Source organism: Nanorana parkeri, unplaced genomic scaffold (genome assembly GCF_000935625.1).
Source record: "Nanorana parkeri isolate BGI_ZX_2015 unplaced genomic scaffold, ASM93562v1 scaffold57, whole genome shotgun sequence".
In the NCBI taxonomy this organism is placed as follows: Eukaryota; Metazoa; Chordata; class Amphibia; order Anura; family Dicroglossidae; genus Nanorana; species Nanorana parkeri.
The window spans coordinates 562,336-579,816 of record NW_017306325.1 but is presented as its reverse complement, the minus strand read 5'-3'; the positions used below and the strand labels follow the sequence as shown (position 1 = coordinate 579,816).

At 38.7% G+C, this 17,481-nt stretch overlaps 1 protein-coding gene across 2 annotated transcripts in view; it reads left to right on the top strand.

Moving 5' to 3' along the window:
- ROBO1 (roundabout guidance receptor 1) overlaps nucleotides 1-17,481 on the top strand; it is a 367,253-nt gene that overhangs the window by 318,027 nt on the left and 31,745 nt on the right. For both annotated transcript variants that reach the window (XM_018576154.1, XM_018576153.1), the window contains 3 exons: nucleotides 6,536-6,578; nucleotides 12,377-12,531; nucleotides 14,198-14,533. In XM_018576154.1, the coding sequence (XP_018431656.1) occupies nucleotides 6,536-6,578; nucleotides 12,377-12,531; nucleotides 14,198-14,533 (534 nt within the window). The remainder of the gene's footprint in view (nucleotides 1-6,535; nucleotides 6,579-12,376; nucleotides 12,532-14,197; nucleotides 14,534-17,481) is intronic.

Sequence of the window (17,481 nt, the reverse complement as noted above, 5' to 3'; positions counted from 1 at the left end):
AGTGAACATGACACAACATGCTTGTGGTACCATTACTTGTTCATGGTACCTCAAACACGGCCAGTAAAATGCATTTTTCCCATGTGTTGACACATGTTAAACGCGCAGGAAAAAAACACAGGATACTTGCAACTGAATATGCTACATGAGCTACTTTCTAGCGTTTGTTGCGCATGTGGCACCCATTGAAATCAATGGGGTTCGCTCTGCAAACACGGCTAAAAACGCTTGTGAATGTTTCTGAACATTGGACCCCGGTCACACCGAGGTACCATGAATGCATAGTTCAGGTGTGACCGGCGACTAATGGTAATGCTCACATTTTCTTGCATTGCATTGAGGTAGCCCATTCACTTTAAATGTTTCCTCAACACGCAAAATAATGAACCTTCACTATTTTTGGCAACTCAGTCCACCATGCACAGAACATTCATGTATGCGCTTTGTGGTGCTCTAAAGAAGCATGGTGTGCATTATTTTTCTTTTAAAGTATAGGTTTTTTTTGGTGCCATGAAGAGTGAATGGCAATGAACCACAATACACATACGTAGTGTGTTGCTATAATGCATAACTCCCAACTTTCTTAGATGGGAAAGAGGGACACCCTTCAGTGCAATGGGGGGAATTTATTAAAACTAGAGAACACATAATCTGGAGATGATGCCCATGGTAACCATTCAGCTTATTTTTTTGGTTTGTTTAGTTAAGCTTTGAAAATGAAAAGCTGATTGTTTGCCATGCACAGCTGCTCCAGATTGTGTCTGCCACAGTTTTAATACATTCCCCTCAATGTATTTAGGTAATAGACACACCCCTAGTGATCCGGACCATTAACAACTTATATGCCAAAAATGATTGTTTTTTTTATTATTATTTTCCTTGCACATGATTGGGTATACTTTGCAACATGAATTTTCCCCACATACACTTAGGAAAAAAATTATTTTCAAAGTACAAATTCCCTTGCGAGGTAAACAGCCTATTTGCCTTTAATAAATCAACCTCATTGTTAATTAACAAAAGTCTTACTTTTACAAGCTGTGGCTGTGTTAAGGTGGCCATACACTTTACAACCATCGCAAGACCTTAGTCTTGCGATGGTTGTAAAGTAATTAAAAAAAACGGACGATCTCCCCATCTTGGACCTGCAATTGACCGTAATGCTGAACGGGCAGTGTACGCGTGCGCACCCCAGCCTGTTCGGCATTTGTCTCCTGAGCATCATTCAGGCCAGCCGAAAATCGTAAGATTTTCGGCTGGTTTTCTAGCATGCTCCTTAGACAAAAGACTGTACAGTAGAAACGGTCACACGCCTTCAATCACAATGCACGTGCAAACACGGCTAAAAACGCTTGTGAATGTTTCTGAACATTGGACCCCGGTCACACCGAGGTACCATGAATGCATAGTTCAGGTGTGACCGGCGACTAATGGTAATGCTCACATTTTCTTGCATTGCATTGAGGTAGCCCATTCACTTTAAATGTTTCCTCAACACGCAAAATAATGAACCTTCACTATTTTTGGCAACTCAGTCCACCATGCACAGAACATTCATGTATGCGCTTTGTGGTGCTCTAAAGAAGCATGGTGTGCATTATTTTTCTTTTAAAGTATAGGTTTTTTTTGGTGCCATGAAGAGTGAATGGCAATGAACCACAATACACATACGTAGTGTGTTGCTATAATGCATAACTCCCAACTTTCTTAGATGGGAAAGAGGGACACCCTTCAGTGCAATGGGGGGAATTTATTAAAACTAGAGAACACATAATCTGGAGATGATGCCCATGGTAACCATTCAGCTTATTTTTTTGGTTTGTTTAGTTAAGCTTTGAAAATGAAAAGCTGATTGTTTGCCATGCACAGCTGCTCCAGATTGTGTCTGCCACAGTTTTAATACATTCCCCTCAATGTATTTAGGTAATAGACACACCCCTAGTGATCCGGACCATTAACAACTTATATGCCAAAAATGATTGTTTTTTTTATTATTATTTTCCTTGCACATGATTGGGTATACTTTGCAACATGAATTTTCCCCACATACACTTAGGAAAAAAATTATTTTCAAAGTACAAATTCCCTTGCGAGGTAAACAGCCTATTTGCCTTTAATAAATCAACCTCATTGTTAATTAACAAAAGTCTTACTTTTACAAGCTGTGGCTGTGTTAAGGTGGCCATACACTTTACAACCATCGCAAGACCTTAGTCTTGCGATGGTTGTAAAGTAATTAAAAAAAACGGACGATCTCCCCATCTTGGACCTGCAATTGACCGTAATGCTGAACGGGCAGTGTACGCGTGCGCACACCAGCCTGTTCGGCATTTGTCTCCTGAGCATCATTCAGGCCAGCCGAAAATCGTAAGATTTTCGGCTGGTTTTCTAGCATGCTCCTTAGACAAAAGACTGTACAGTAGAAACGGTCACACGCCTTCAATCACAATGCACGATTCTCGTAAGATCGTGGGATTTCCCGCGATTCTCGTACGAGAATCGTGCAGTGTATGGGCACCTTAAGTGACTATTGGATAATCAAGCTAACACCTGGTTTAGCTGTTAATGTTTAGGCCAAACATTGGAAAGCAATTTAACTTTGAACACTTCACTATGCTCTATGTTCACATTAAAGGAATTGTGCCCTTTGCAATGTCCATTACTCAGACTTGGAATTGTACATTTGTACAATTGTATTAAAACCCCTATTAAACTTGTTTCTTGATACTATGACTCCTAGGCCTCTAAGTTATATAAAATAGAGTACATTGTTTGCAGAAAAGTGCTTTAATTCATGTTTAAAACCAACCCAAGCAAACACTTGTTTTATAAACATCTGGCAGATTTAAAGTGCACCAAGAAAGAGACACTTTTTATGGATTACCTGCAATCCGTCTATTGACTAAGACTGGGTAATCTATAAATACAAAAATGTAAATTAAAATTTTAGTTATACAATGCTCAAACATAGCCTTTAAAATGGGGTGCATTTAAAGAAATGCTTTAAAATACCTACCAGGCCTACCTAGGTAACAGGAGGCTATATTTCAAAATGGTGTCCCCATTATAACATTCTTAATTTCTATATTTTTTTAATTGATTTACATGGTCTGTGCTCTCACAGAGGAGCTTTTCTTGTCTACCTGTTCCCCCTGCCCTCTGGAAATAAAAGGGACACTGACAGCAATTAATCCAAACAGAGGTTCTAATTTTTTTTCACACTTTACTAGAAGTAGTTGTCTGTGCCACCATTGGAGAGATGTCACCTTACATCCTATTTTATATGAAACCTGTCATACAGGAATTTTTTTCATTTCAAATAGAAAGGAAGTGAGAAATCTAAATGGGGACAGCAATAGAAAAAAAAAAGATGAAAGAAGTTAAATAGGCTAGAGGCTTCAAATGTATAAAAGAATAATGCCCACCTATATCTATGGAACTTTTATTCAGGTTGGCTGTAGGCCTCAGACATTCGAGCCTCTGGTTCTTTACCATGCACAAATAAACAAACTTAGCTTGAACATACTTAATAAATCAAACACATTGGGGGGAATTTATCAAAACTGGAGCAGGAGCAGATTTGCACTGCAACCAATCAGCTTCTCTCTTTCATTTTCAACTCTTACCTGAGCAAACTAAAGAAAGATGCTGATTGGCTGCCATGGGCAGATTCTGTTTGCTCCAGTTTTGATAAATTCCCCTCACTGAGTCAAAAACAACTAATAATACATTTATGTGTCTATTCATGCATATGCCATGGGTGCTTTTTATTTTCAAGCTTTCATTACTGTAAGAAGTCTTCCAACAAAATCCTGAAAACCAGCCTGTTGATTGCCTTCTTATAGTACAAAACACTAGTCATATGAGTTGCAGTTTTCTAATGGGGGATGCCTAAGTCAAACACATTAGACACATTTTATGTTGAATGTGCTCCGGTTCCTTCAGAATAATCCTTAGCAAGACTGGACTGTTTTTTAACAACTTTAAAAGACTTTATTTAATTCAATAATAATTTGATTTTTGGGGGGTACATTTGCATACTGTATATACTGATTGCTATAGGTTCCTGTGTCTCATTGTCTTTTGTAAAACGCCTTAAAATGTTGAAAGAGTAATTAAATGCAGTAGCTACGGCCACCAATCAGTTTCATCAGTGTAGAGTAGTTAGAACTATGGATAGTAATTCATAATGATTTCCCTTTTCCTTATCTGGCACAATGATGCAGGGCATTGTTAAAAACTTTGTAGATAGCATTACCTATTTTGTTTTGTTAAGTTTAGTCTGTATTGGCTTTTGAAAAATCCAACCATACCGAAAACATTCCAGTTCAATATTTTCTTGATGCCATAGGTTCTGTCTACAACAGTCAACAGTTCACCTCTTTTGGATGAACATTATCAAAACCAAGGCTGTCCATACACTTTGTGAATTTCGGACGGTTTTTGAGGAATGAAATGCGCACAGTGTGTGCTGCTGTCGGCACCCTGTCAGCCGGCATGGAGCTGGCCTGAGAAGCTTCATACGATCAGAGCCGGCAGCCAATGAGCTGCCAGCTCTGTTTGGACATTCTGACAGCGGCCTGCATCCGCTGTCAGAATACAATGTAAACAGTGGGATTCATTGATCAACTCACTTGCAGTGTTGATGGAGGAATCTGCTCTATTTTTCTCATTTAGTCCATGAGTTGAATGAGAAAAATAGAGCAGTGTATGGCCAGCCTTGGGCTAGGATTGAGAGACACTGTAAGATCTCACAAAATACTTTTAACATTTGCAAATTCCTTTGCAAATGCCAACTTTCTGAAGGTCAGTACAAACATCTGCTTAGTGGCCATCTCCAGACTAAAAAACTACCCTTGCAGTGAGGCTACTCTTGTACTACAAAGGTTAAGTGTTATTTTGGAGTGGAGTAAAACAGATTTACTTACCTGATCCCTGCTCCTCTGGTGTTCAGTGCTGTCCTTTTCTCCCCCTTGCTTTGTCTGGTGAAATGCCCCTCGGGGTCCTCGCATCTAATGCAGGTCTAAGCAACTTGCGTTTGACGTCATGATGTCAGCGGTCCTTAGACTTGCAGAGCAAATGGGAGAATAGGCTGCGGGGACCAGTGTAGCAGCTTGGAGGGAGCTGGCAGGAACGGGGATCAGAGTAAGTAACTGCTTTACTCCAGCCCCAAGACAAAAACAGTGGTGCTTTTAGCACCACTGCAAAGGTAGTTTTTGTAGATGGGCCCCAAGCTAGCCATACTTGGGTTGAACGAGATAAAATTAATTGATTCCCCATCCATGCTAAACAGCGTAGATGGAAGAATCCCTATTACCGCCTATTGTATTGAGCACCGGCAAGTACTTGAATACAGTGGTGCTGCCAAATAGTGTTTGCATCTAATAGAATGCAGTCACCGTTCAGCTGATTATTTTCCACCTGTAAATCCATTTCTTATTAGCCCAATGGTGCAGACAGGGCCATTCATGGCTTGAATTTTAGCTGATTAAGCAGGAAAGGAATCTGCCAAAATTTGAGGCATCTACGGCCACCTTTATGCATTAACACCCCCATGTGGCAATGCTTGAGCCTGTCGATTTGTTGCTCAGTTGCTGGGTAGTTGGAAGACCCTACAAGAAGGGATAGTACTGGGTCTCTGGGAGAGAAGGGGTCACAATAAAGGTATGTTGTATCATTCTATGATGCTTAACACAGGTTCGCTTTAACAATACAGTGTTCACATAGACACAGCATTGCATTGTTTCTAAAGTTCCTACATGGCAACAAGAACATTTGAATATTCCCTAAGCTCAAAGGAAACTTCCAAACCCTGTACAAGCATAATGGAACAGCATAGGTGTCATGTCTTAGATCAAAGATAGGCAACCTTAGAACTCCAGCTATTCTGGATCTACAAGTCCCATTAGGCATTGCAAGACTTTGACAGGCACATGTATGACTCCCAAAAGCGAAAGCACTATGGGATTTGTAGTTTTACCACAGCTGGAGGGCAAAGGTTCCCTGCCCTGTGGCTTACAAAAAAGGCCTAAGTGATCTGGAATATTCACTTCTAACCATGAGACATTAACTTGTGGTCAAAATGCCTCAAAGGCTTAGCAACCAGCATGACCCAAAATAGCCTGAACGAGTCAGCTTTTGTTCTGAGAATAAATTCTTGTTTATTCTCCAAGCTGTCCTTGAGCAGAACAAGCGATCTGTTATGCTAGAAATGACACAGTAGAATCTCGGCGATCAATCTCGCATCAAAACAGGTTGTCATACTCTGTGCATTTCTCTTCCATCTTAAAGATTTATCGCTCCTGTTATCAGGTGCTTGTCACTGAACAGATTCTGAGAGGAAATAACACGCCGAATATGTTAGGTAAATTGTAAATTAGCATATGTTGATTGACCAAACAGCACGGCTAATATAGATCACCGTCATCCATCTTGTATCTTTATTTAGTCATGGCTGAATGTTGCCGCTTTTGGCTTTTTTTCCCCGTGTGTTCATTGTTTTCAAACATACGTATTCTTTCTTTTCCTTTTCCAGTGGCGTATCAGCGAGGCGGGGAAGCTGTAAGCAGTGCGGGAAGGTGAGAAAATATATATTTCCTGACAAAAACATACATATCTTTTGTCATTCTGTTTTTATAGGGAACAACGTGCTGCAGGCTCTGTGTTTTACTGAGGAGCTTAAATCTTCCTTTTATGTGTCCTTTGAAGATTCGACCTGCACCAGTCTACCTCATATTTTATTTATTATTATTTTTCTGGCATATATTCAGCATAATTAAGTGAGGCAAACAGCATGTTGCTGATTTTATCTGTCAGCAAACATGTGTTTATTTACCAAACTAAATATGTGCACATAATTAAGTGAAGACCGGTTTTCTGACGTTTGCATCTGGCCGCCACCAGAGGGAGCTCTTCTGTTACAAAAGACAGCAGTGAGGTGCACGGTACAAAGGAGCACCAAGGCTTCTTTAAAGAGTAGATCAGGTCAATGTTCCTAAACTGGTTTGTTCACTGACCCCAATTTACAATCACCAGGCTTCAGGTGTTGAAATCAGCCTATTTATTCTGCATATTAAAAAAGAACCTTAAAATGTAACTCGCATTTTTGTTGAGAAAAACATAGTCCCCTCTGGTGGACCAATTGCAGGGATTTTACCAAATTGTGTTGCAGATTCCTACCTTGTTTGTCTCATCATGTCCTGCCTAAACGCATTCCTGAATGGAAGGTTATGCACTCATTATGCCTACCTGGTTCACTTTCAGTGTTCTAATGATGAAAGTTGCAGTGCCTGTGTCCCCTTTGAAGAAGTTAACCCTTAAGAAGTATCTAGCTAAAATGAGATTCCTATTGCTGTAATGATTACCTAACATTTGACTATCTTTGTGCAAAGTTTTGAGAAAGGCAGTGAGCCATTCACACAAGCTGAAGATTATATTTCTCTTCCGTTCATTGAAGGACACAGGGAACAGCTCTAGGATCATGCCTACAGTACATGATCCTAGATCTGTTCCCTGTGTCCTTCAATAAACGTAGAGAAAAGGATTTTACGGTGAGTACAAAAATCCTATTTTCTGGGGTGACATTCCATACACTAATAGTACATAGAATGCCTCCAGGTTGCCATATTGCATTTAACTTTTTGAACAGTTGTAAAAAATTACAGCAGCTTTAGATTGAAATGGAAAGGTAGTTTTTTTTAATAACATTAAATTACAAAATGGCTTGTGTACCAAATGTGTATGCTATAATATTTGTTTAGTGGAGTTTTCCTTTAAATATGAGAAATAAACACACACAGCCTTTGCCACTATCCTTCAGAATTGGCTAGTTCTCTGGCTGTCATGCTGATCCTCTGGTGTTTCTGACCTAGAACAAGTATGCAACTAGTGTAATCAGACCTCCTAGGAGGAACTGGCAATTTTGGTAGAGGTCCACAGTTACTGCATACATATTTTGCTCAGGACGGGTCACCTTTTTATTCTCGGTAATGTTATCCAGGGTCATATTATGTTTTTTACTGCACAACAGCTTTTCCAATGTGGAAGTTATCATATTACAGGCTCACCGACAGTTCCTAACTAGGGATACAGGGGCAGATGTATTACACTTTCACTGCATTGCATCTCATCTGATAGGCAGACATGGATGTTCTGCAGTTTATACGTGTTAGTTATCCTGTATCAGCATCACTTTTTAACCTTTTATGAAAAAAAGAAGTATAGTTAAGCCAAGATTGCCCCCAATGTACTGTTTGCCTTCCAAGTTGTACTCAGGACAATGCCAGCCCTTGGTCAGTCTGCTCTGTTTATCTGGAGTGTTAAAAGACATTGCTTACATGGGGCAATAATTATTAATTAAAAGTCCCCCTGTCCCATGAAGGTCCCCTCCCACCATTTTAACTGCAGTGGCATGTATGGTACAAAGCATTGCACTTCCCCCACATTCACAAGGGGTAAAAGTAAGAGCCAACCTTTTCCGAGAATAGTGTTTGGTTATACAACTTATACTTTGTATTACAAGCTGAGATAAACCTGCTGAACAGCACATCCCACTAGATATAACTTTAACATGTTCTCAACTGTGAGTTATATGTCCAAATGTGGACGATAATTGTAGAGATTTTTCAAAATCCTGGAAAACATAATGAGCACTTCCAATGTTTGCACAAAGATCATTAATGCCCACGAGGGTGCCCCTATAGTGACTGGTTAGTGAAGGTTATTTTCAAATCAGGAGTATTGCTTGTGAATATTGGAGAAACCTGAGAGTTCCAGCAGTCCTTTTCATGAACCCAGCATGGCTTTTTCTCCTGATGGGCAAATTATTGAAGTGCTGCATGGTGAAATGATTGTTCCATTTTTTATGAGAGGGAAAAAAAGAGCAAATCAGAGATTTGTATGCTTGCTGGATAACGTGGCATATTTTCTTCACTTGTCACTCATTCGTTAAACCTGATCGCTAATGATGATTAGTTCAGTTGCACTGGTTGTGAAATCGTGGACTGAGTGTTCATCAGGTTTGCCCTTAACATGTCAGTTTGTGTTGTGCAAATGCAAAAAAAAATCTATGGATCTGCTACAAATCCAGCATGCTCCTAACTTTCCGTTCAGACTGACAAGACAGTGCCTCTGCTGTTCTGAAATCCAAAATTGATCTGTCAGTCCTACCTGCAGGACTACAGGACTCCTCCTATCTTCACCTTTCTCTGTCCCACACCATGTACATATATTGTTTTCTTTCCCAGCAAGAAGTAATTAAAGCTATTTCCTGCTACAAGAACCCGGTATTAAAAAAACATGAAATATGGAACATAAACTAGAGAGTGAGAGGTACGTTTGGAGTTAAATTTGGGTCATCCCTACACAAATCCGTTAAGCTATGTAAACGGCAGCAAATGGATTGCGTTTTCTGGCTCACTCTAGCCCTGGTGAAGGATCATACTCTTTTCTTACTCAGTGGGTGTACATTCCAGTGCCTTGTAGCTGTTAGCTTGCTTATTGGCGCAGTTCATTCTCTATATTTTATACTCTTTTCTTAGCTGAACACTCTTTCTCTAAACAATGTGACTGTTGAACAGTACAAATGATCAGGCTTGTTCTAAGGATTTTAATGCTGCAAGGTTTTGCTGTTTTTGTTGCTTGCTGTCATTTATTGGATATGACAGATGCTCTAATCGTCTTCTTGAACAAAACGCTTGGCAGTACATGGAAATTTTAACAGTATGATGATGTACATGGTATTCCAAGGACAATCTCTTCCTAGGCTGAAACTTAAAAGTACGCAAACAAGATTATTAAAAGGGCATTTCTCTGTTTTTTATGTGTTCTCCTTACCTGGAGGCTGTCAAGCCTTCGTTCATATATCACACTGAATTAAACTACATGATTTCTGCCCTTTTGATAAAGCTAAATTTGCTGACAAATGCTTTCCTGAATCTGATTTTGTAAACCAAGCAGACATTCTTTATTCTGAATGGATATGACTGGATTAAAAGTACTAAAGCTGTTCGCTTAAAGGGAACCTGTTGTCTACACAAAACCAAGGAATCCAGGAATCCAAATGCTGTTAAGTAGACCGGAGGCCAGTGCTTCCTCTTTTCATCATGCTGGCAGCTGCAAGTGGTACCCATGGCTGCAGCATATCAGAGTGGTGGGTGAAGAACTGTTACTGCTAAATCGTTAGAGGGTAGTCTTGATCCTTTTAGTGAACTTCTGCAGTGTGCTCAAAGTGAAGCTTGAGAAGCCTGCATCTATCTGTACAGTGGGTAGCCACGGTAGGACATCTAATGTCAGGTTGAGCTGGTGATAATGCTCTCAGAAACTTCAAGTAGTAACCTTGGTATGTTGGAGGTCAGTGTAGTGAACTGTTATTGTGATGGTAGTATTTTCTCAGTGAGCTTGCTTGTGCTATCAAGCATGTTAGCATATTCTAATTCTCTGTTACACCTGTTCAATTATTTGTACTTAAGTAAAACTGTCCAGCCATGTACCTGGATTGTATCTTGTTCATGTTGTTAACAAGAAACACCTTTGTTGCAATAGAAGTGCTAAAGACCTTATTAGAAAAGTTCAAAGCAACCCTCACCAGCCTGTTACAAAGCTTAGCCAAGACAATTAAGGCAAAAAGGTTTTTTTTTTTTTTTTACTACTAAGGGCTTACTCACAATGTAATGTGCAACATATGGGTCAGTAGGAACAAGTTCTATAGATAACAATAGCTTTTCGATTTTTTGCTGTACTTTGTGTGTGGTGTGAATTCCCTGGTCAGAATGCACATAGGCTATATTAGAATTTGCTATCTATTGTATATTCTAGTTGATTTATGCAGAGCAGTTTTCAGCAGATCTCACAGCAGCCTAGAAATTTTATCAGCTCATAAACCGAGCTGATCAATCAGTTTTGGCCTAGAAGTAGCCTCTTTATAAGGGATGGAGGCTGTAACTTCCACTACAATATGAAAATGATCTAAGAATCCAGTCGTATTCTGGGTGAAAAGTTTTCTTGTTCAGCTTGAAAAATGACTGCTATCATGATTCGTCACTGTGGATTACCCCACAGCTTTTCTATACACTGTTTTTATTTATGCTCCTTGTTCGTGTGCTTGTTGCAAACATGGCCGGTCAACCTCTCTATAAAATTCAGGGACAGTAGGTAATATTTGCTGATAGATTACCAGTATTTGTTCTCTCAAACTAAGTGCACCAATGAAGGAAGTCAAACAAATAAAACATAGAGCTTGGTTAAAGCAAAGTAGCAAAAGTCTAACACAGGCAGGAATGCTGTCCCTCGTTCTCTCTCTAGGGCTCCTACATTACTGCTGCCAGTAAATGTGACCTGTAATTGGGTCTCAGGTGAGCTTTGTCTGCAACCAGTAAAGAGGGAATTAATTTCTGAACTGTGTTAAAGTGTTCATAAAATCAGCTAGTGTCTGTTTAATCTTCAGTTAATACTTAAACACAGAAATGGCTTTGCAAGTAATTTTTGGGAAGGTCATGCAGGGCTTCAGATGTTTGTCATAGATACCTGTTATTGTTCACAGTTTAAAAGTAATTAAGAATACATTTGTTTTCTAGCCTATGAAGTCTTTTTGCAGACTGTTGTCTCAAAAAGTATTGTATTTTTACCCACAAGCCTAGATATGGCTCAAGTTGCTATTTGTCAGAGTGAGGTAACAATTTGAGGTGAACTTAGATAGAGCTTACACTCCATTTAAAATAGTTTCCTGCTACAGGTGGGTGTGTGATACCTAGAGGCCATGCCACATTAGCGATCGCGTCACTGTCTGAAATTCACCAGCAACAGATTTGGTAACAACAATACTTACCTGTTCCTACAGTGTTGTTCCCTCATTGACTGGTTCACCTAGTGAGGTAGTAATACCACAGGAACAAAATAATGTTCTCAGTTTATTTCTTAGTGATCCTATCACTAGCGAGTTTCCACCAATTACACAATCACTAGTGTACCATGGGCCTTCAACTATAAATGCAATTATAGTTTAGAAATATATGCCAGATTGCTTTCACTGCATTCTGACACATATCCTTGAACTGTGTGTACAGATGTTTTATCATACATATTCCACAAAAGCTGTTTCTACCTGGATCATTATGCAACCAAAGAAAAGAAAATTATGGCTTTGTGGAAGGCAACAATATGAACTGCATTTACTGTAGATGCCTTTTACTCCTTACTTTATTTATGTTTGTGAAAGACACTGAAACACAGATCATGTATCAAGCCCACCAAGGCTTATACAGGGAAATGGTGTCTTGGGCACAGTATTTTGATCTTGTTTGTTCAATTTGTGTCACAAACCATGCATAGCTTTCAATTTGTGTTCACTTATAGCTTTGAATTAACTTTTTTTTTACAGACCAGGGCTCCTAAATATTGCAGAACCTGCAACCCAGCCATGGCTAGCTGATACTTGGCCAAACACAGGGAACAGCCACAATGACTGTCCCATTAACTGCTGTACATCTGGAAATGGGAGCAGTGATAACAATCTGGCCACTTACAGCCGACCAGGTAAGACCAGTCATTATTGTATCTGTGCTGGGGCCGGTTATCTGCCTAGAAAGCTTGCTTTATACTTTCTCTTTTGATAATCAGCTCTTGTATTGACCACTCTTGATTCTTAAGGCTGAGGGATATCCACTTAAACATCCAGGTTGGAAGATTTGTGTACATATATGGTTTTCCTACAAATGCTTTTGTTATTGCTTGTTGAATGTAAGCATTTTACAGAGGTAGCAAATGTCTTAGACAGACAAACCTTTTTTGATAGGTTTACCCACAGCAGGTTCAGATAGATAGATAGATAGATAGATAGATAGATAGATAGATAGATAGAAGTAGTCTTTAGCTCACCAGGCTCACCCCCAATATTTGCTTTGACTTTTACATTCTACAGCCAGATTACCATTTTTCCATTCCGATAATTTGTGCATCACTATACATTGCAGTAAGACAGCCCATTATTTCATATGGGCCTCCCACGCACCACAGCACATATTATAACACACTTGCAACATTTGTTTTCACTGCAGCACACTAAAATGCCCAGATGTTTTCTATCTATGTTCTGTGGTGTATTTAAACATATATGTTGTGGTGTCATTCAAAATGAAGTTTGAAAGTAGTAAGTTATCCTGCATTTTGTTAAAGCATGTTAGAATGCACATTTTACCACATGTTACTGCAGTGCACAGGTCTGAATACAGCCTTCATGTAAGTCGTACATGCAATGTAAGTTTATGGGGTTTAATGAAATGTGTATGGTACTGTGATGCTCCTTCCAAAATCCTAATCCTTTTAGTCGTGCATCTCTATATTGTAACTGGAATATTATTTTAATCTAATATGTATAGTCACTTTGTAAAAAGAACATCCAGTCCCATATTTTTTTTTTTGCAGTTAATGTCCCTATATAAGCAGCTCTGCCAGATATTGTAAATGACTAGCACCAGTTTTATGGAAACATATAACATAACATTTTAAATATACCACCACAGAAAAATTATATGGAGGAATGTTAATCTGAATCAGGCGTATTAAAGTGCTTTTTAAATGATATGCCGGGGATTTAATTGCCTCTAATCAGCAAGAAGGTACAGAAATTCAATGTTAAACATATAGACATTTTCAAGCCAAAAGCTGTGAATGAGTTGCGTTTGGATATTATATACACTCTATATCTGGTATAATTTTAAGAAATCTTATAGGTCTCATGGAAGCTTTTACATTTGTTTTCTGTTACTGGCGTGTATATCATATGCCAAGACTATATCTATATTGTACTGTATATATTTTTTTAAGATCTGAATATTCCTGCCTACCAAAACTTGTGTGTACTTCACAGTGTGAACATATACTGTACATTAAGCATCATAAAGCTAGAACCATTTTAAAGGTGCATAAGCTCTGGAACTTCCACTGACCCTTGACCGATGTACCTGGGTCCTTTACTCTTGATTGTTTTCACTTCTCTGGTAACATTCAAGTTTGACTACCTGGAGTTATCATTTTTGCCCCTGCAGGTAAAAAGAGTGGTCCAGCAATTGCATTCATTCCAACCAGTTAAAAGCATTATACTTGTTTTGCTTCCTCACCACTAAAGGTGAGCACATCTCTCACAGTTGTATGGAAATGTTGAACACTTATGTATCATCTATTTCTTTTGTTTTTTGACCAGCGGATTGCATAGCAAACTACAACAACCAGCTGGACAACAAACAGACCAACCTGATGGTGCCCGATTCTGCTGTCTATGGTGATGTGGACTTAAGCAACAAAATAAATGAGATGAAAACCTTCAATAGTCCAAATCTGAAGGATGGCCGTTTTGTCACTCCAGTGGGGCAGCCCACTCCCTATGCCACCACTCAGCTCATTCAGTCAAACATAAGCAACAACATAAACTCTTCAAGTGCAGATATGGATGACAAACACTGGAAACCATCAGCACAACACAAGCCTGACATTGCCCCGATGCAGTACAACATCATGGAGCAAAATAAAATCAATAAAGGTAGAGTAAAGCTTTACTTTTCTGTTAAGCGGGTGAAAATAGGACTTTGTTCATAAATACAGGTTCAATAGGGACTGTACGTGCTGCCCACAACCACCAGCCAGCTTCCAACTCATTTTCTGACTTATTTTCCATTGTTGACTTCATTCTGATTGGTTGCTGTGGTGCAAGACAGGGGATTCTGCTTTATGAAAGCATGTCAATGAAGCATTACCTTTGTTGCCTGTTAACAGCCAAGCCTACATTTGATCACTACATTTAGATGATCAATCTGAATCTGATTGGTTGTTTTTATAGGGCATACGTACAGGTGTTATTTTAAACATCTTGAAAGGTCAATCCATATAAAAGTAACATTTCAGCTGTAGGTAGAGTCTGGTGAGTAACCTGATGGTTTACATATAGTACCTGGTTTCCTTTCTACCCCCTTGCATTTCTGGATATTCATAACCCTTTGGATGTTCCAGCTCTTCCTGTTCTTGTCCTTATGGAGAATAAACAAATAATTTAACAGAGAGAATTATACTACCTATGAAATATTGCATGAGGTGACTAGTAAATTCCTGGAAATGTTCTGCATAACCGAAGGAGTCTACACAAGATTGAAGAAAACCATTAGGTGATTTAAAGCTGGACTCTGGGCTAAAAAAAATATTTGTCTAAATACAAGAGACTGTTGTATTTACCTAAATGTTGGTGTTCTTACTGTATATTTTAAGTTCTGTACAGTTATCTAGCATGGACTGACTCGAACACTTTTGTTTTTGTACATGAGTTTCCTGAAATATAGACCAGTCACTCCTGCTCTCTCATCTTGTGCAGGTTGACTGCCCCCACTCCTATAGTTATCTACAGGCAGCCTGAAGTTCTGCTATCTGCAATTTATTTGCAGCACAGTGATGTTATCATTAATTGTAAAAGTTATTACCTGGGTTTGTAAATGAATTTGATGAAAACAAATTGGATTTATATCCATTAGGGCTATTGGGGAATGGATTTAAATACATATTTTTGCACCTGGAGTTCAGCTTTAAAACCCCACAATCTAGCAAAAGCTACAAAATATGTTATTCAATGAGCCACACTGCTTATTTTCGACTTTATCATAACTCCAGTCCAAGTGTTAGAAGAAGAAGCTATAGGACAATGCAGATTGTTTAAAAGAATTGGTATAAACAAAAAGTTTAATTTTTCTTTATTTTTTTTTACATTTTATGTATCATCTCCTCTTAACTTTCACAGATTCCCAGACTCTGTTAGTATTATCAGCCATATGCAGCAGACATTTTTTGTGTGTGTGCATGTTAGGAAGTCTTGTTCATATTAGTGAAACTATATATTCCCCAGTGTTTGGCTAGAGAGCTCCATGCTTGCCACTTCTTGTTATTACTTTTATTAGAAGTTGAAGTCTTCTGGGATTTCAGGCTTAGATCTTTTTAATAACCAGGCGCAGCTTTTTTCAGTCTCCTACTAGCTGCGCCGAACCGCCGAGCTACTATACATGTAAATGCAGCAGATCGAGATTAACAGTGTCAAAAAGTTAATTAGCACTCTCCTAACCTTTGCAACTGAATTTAACGCTGCAAATAATAAGCCACAGATGAAATAAAATCAAATAAAAGAAAATTAATATGGTGAGATTCCATCTAAGTGTTATAGTGGATGAAGGATTGGGAGATGAAACATAAGATATTTAATTCATGAGGAGGATACTGTACAATTGCTGCACGGTGAACCTCTGATTAAACACAGATGGCAATTTGAATCTTTGTGTCTGTTGTGAGCCCATTTATTGCTGGGGTATTGAAATTAATTAATCGGATCGTGTTTTATCAAGCATATAATTTGTGTCTATGTGTGTGTGTGTGTGTATATATATATATATATACTGTACAAACAGACACACCCCCACAGCTGACAGGGGTGAAGATATGTACACAGAGGCACATAGTTTTCAGACGTGTGGCCATTAGATGACAAAATTGTGAGAGAAGAATGATGTTATCACCAAACTGCTCTTACACCGTCATTATCGATATGTGCTTCAGAACACTTTTGCATACGATTTACTGAACAGGGATTTGACACATATTCAGATCATTTTAATAAACAGATATTTGATAGGTATATATGATCTGTGGGGTGAGCAAGTCTAAGCTAGTCAATTAAAACAAGTTCCTATGGACCTCTTACCATTCATTTATATGTTGGTCAAATCTGTGCAAGTCTTATCCACATTTGCTTCCCTAGACTAGTGTATAGGCTGGTAGGGGCTTGTCTAATATATAGAGATGTATGTCTTGTGTCATCATTAAATAAGTGCCCGTATATGGACTATATTACATACAAATAAGTACTTTGTATAGCCCAGATAAGTGGAACTGGTATAGGCAAAATAGGTGTGAAGATGTAGCACACTCAAGTGAAATGCTCTGTAGATCAAATGGTTCTTGTTGGTCCATTTACTCACAGACCAGCATATTCACTCCATTGCCAGTTAAAAAACATACAATCAAGTCTACATCATATATTACATGTCCAGATTTGGTAGATCAATGGCAAATTTCAAATAGATTCTATAATCGTTGGTATTTTCTCTCTTTACTTTCCCAAAAATGTGGTAGAACACTTGACAGAGCATAGATACCAATTCCATACATATTACTTTTGTCCATTGCTCCTGGTTTGGATCAAAAAATAGAGTAGCTGAATACAGTGGGAAATGCTTTGAACACTTTCTTGCATCTATATCTCCCTATCAGTACTGGACATGGATCCCTGGTATCCATACGCTAATCAGTTCAATCTAGGAGCCAACAGACAAATATAGGGCCATTGTCCACTAATTTATAGATGTGTGTTTTGAAATTTTTTTCACACACTTTTTCTAACATTGTTATGTGCTGTTAGTCCCATGTTGATGATCACTTCTTGGTAGTTGCAGACTC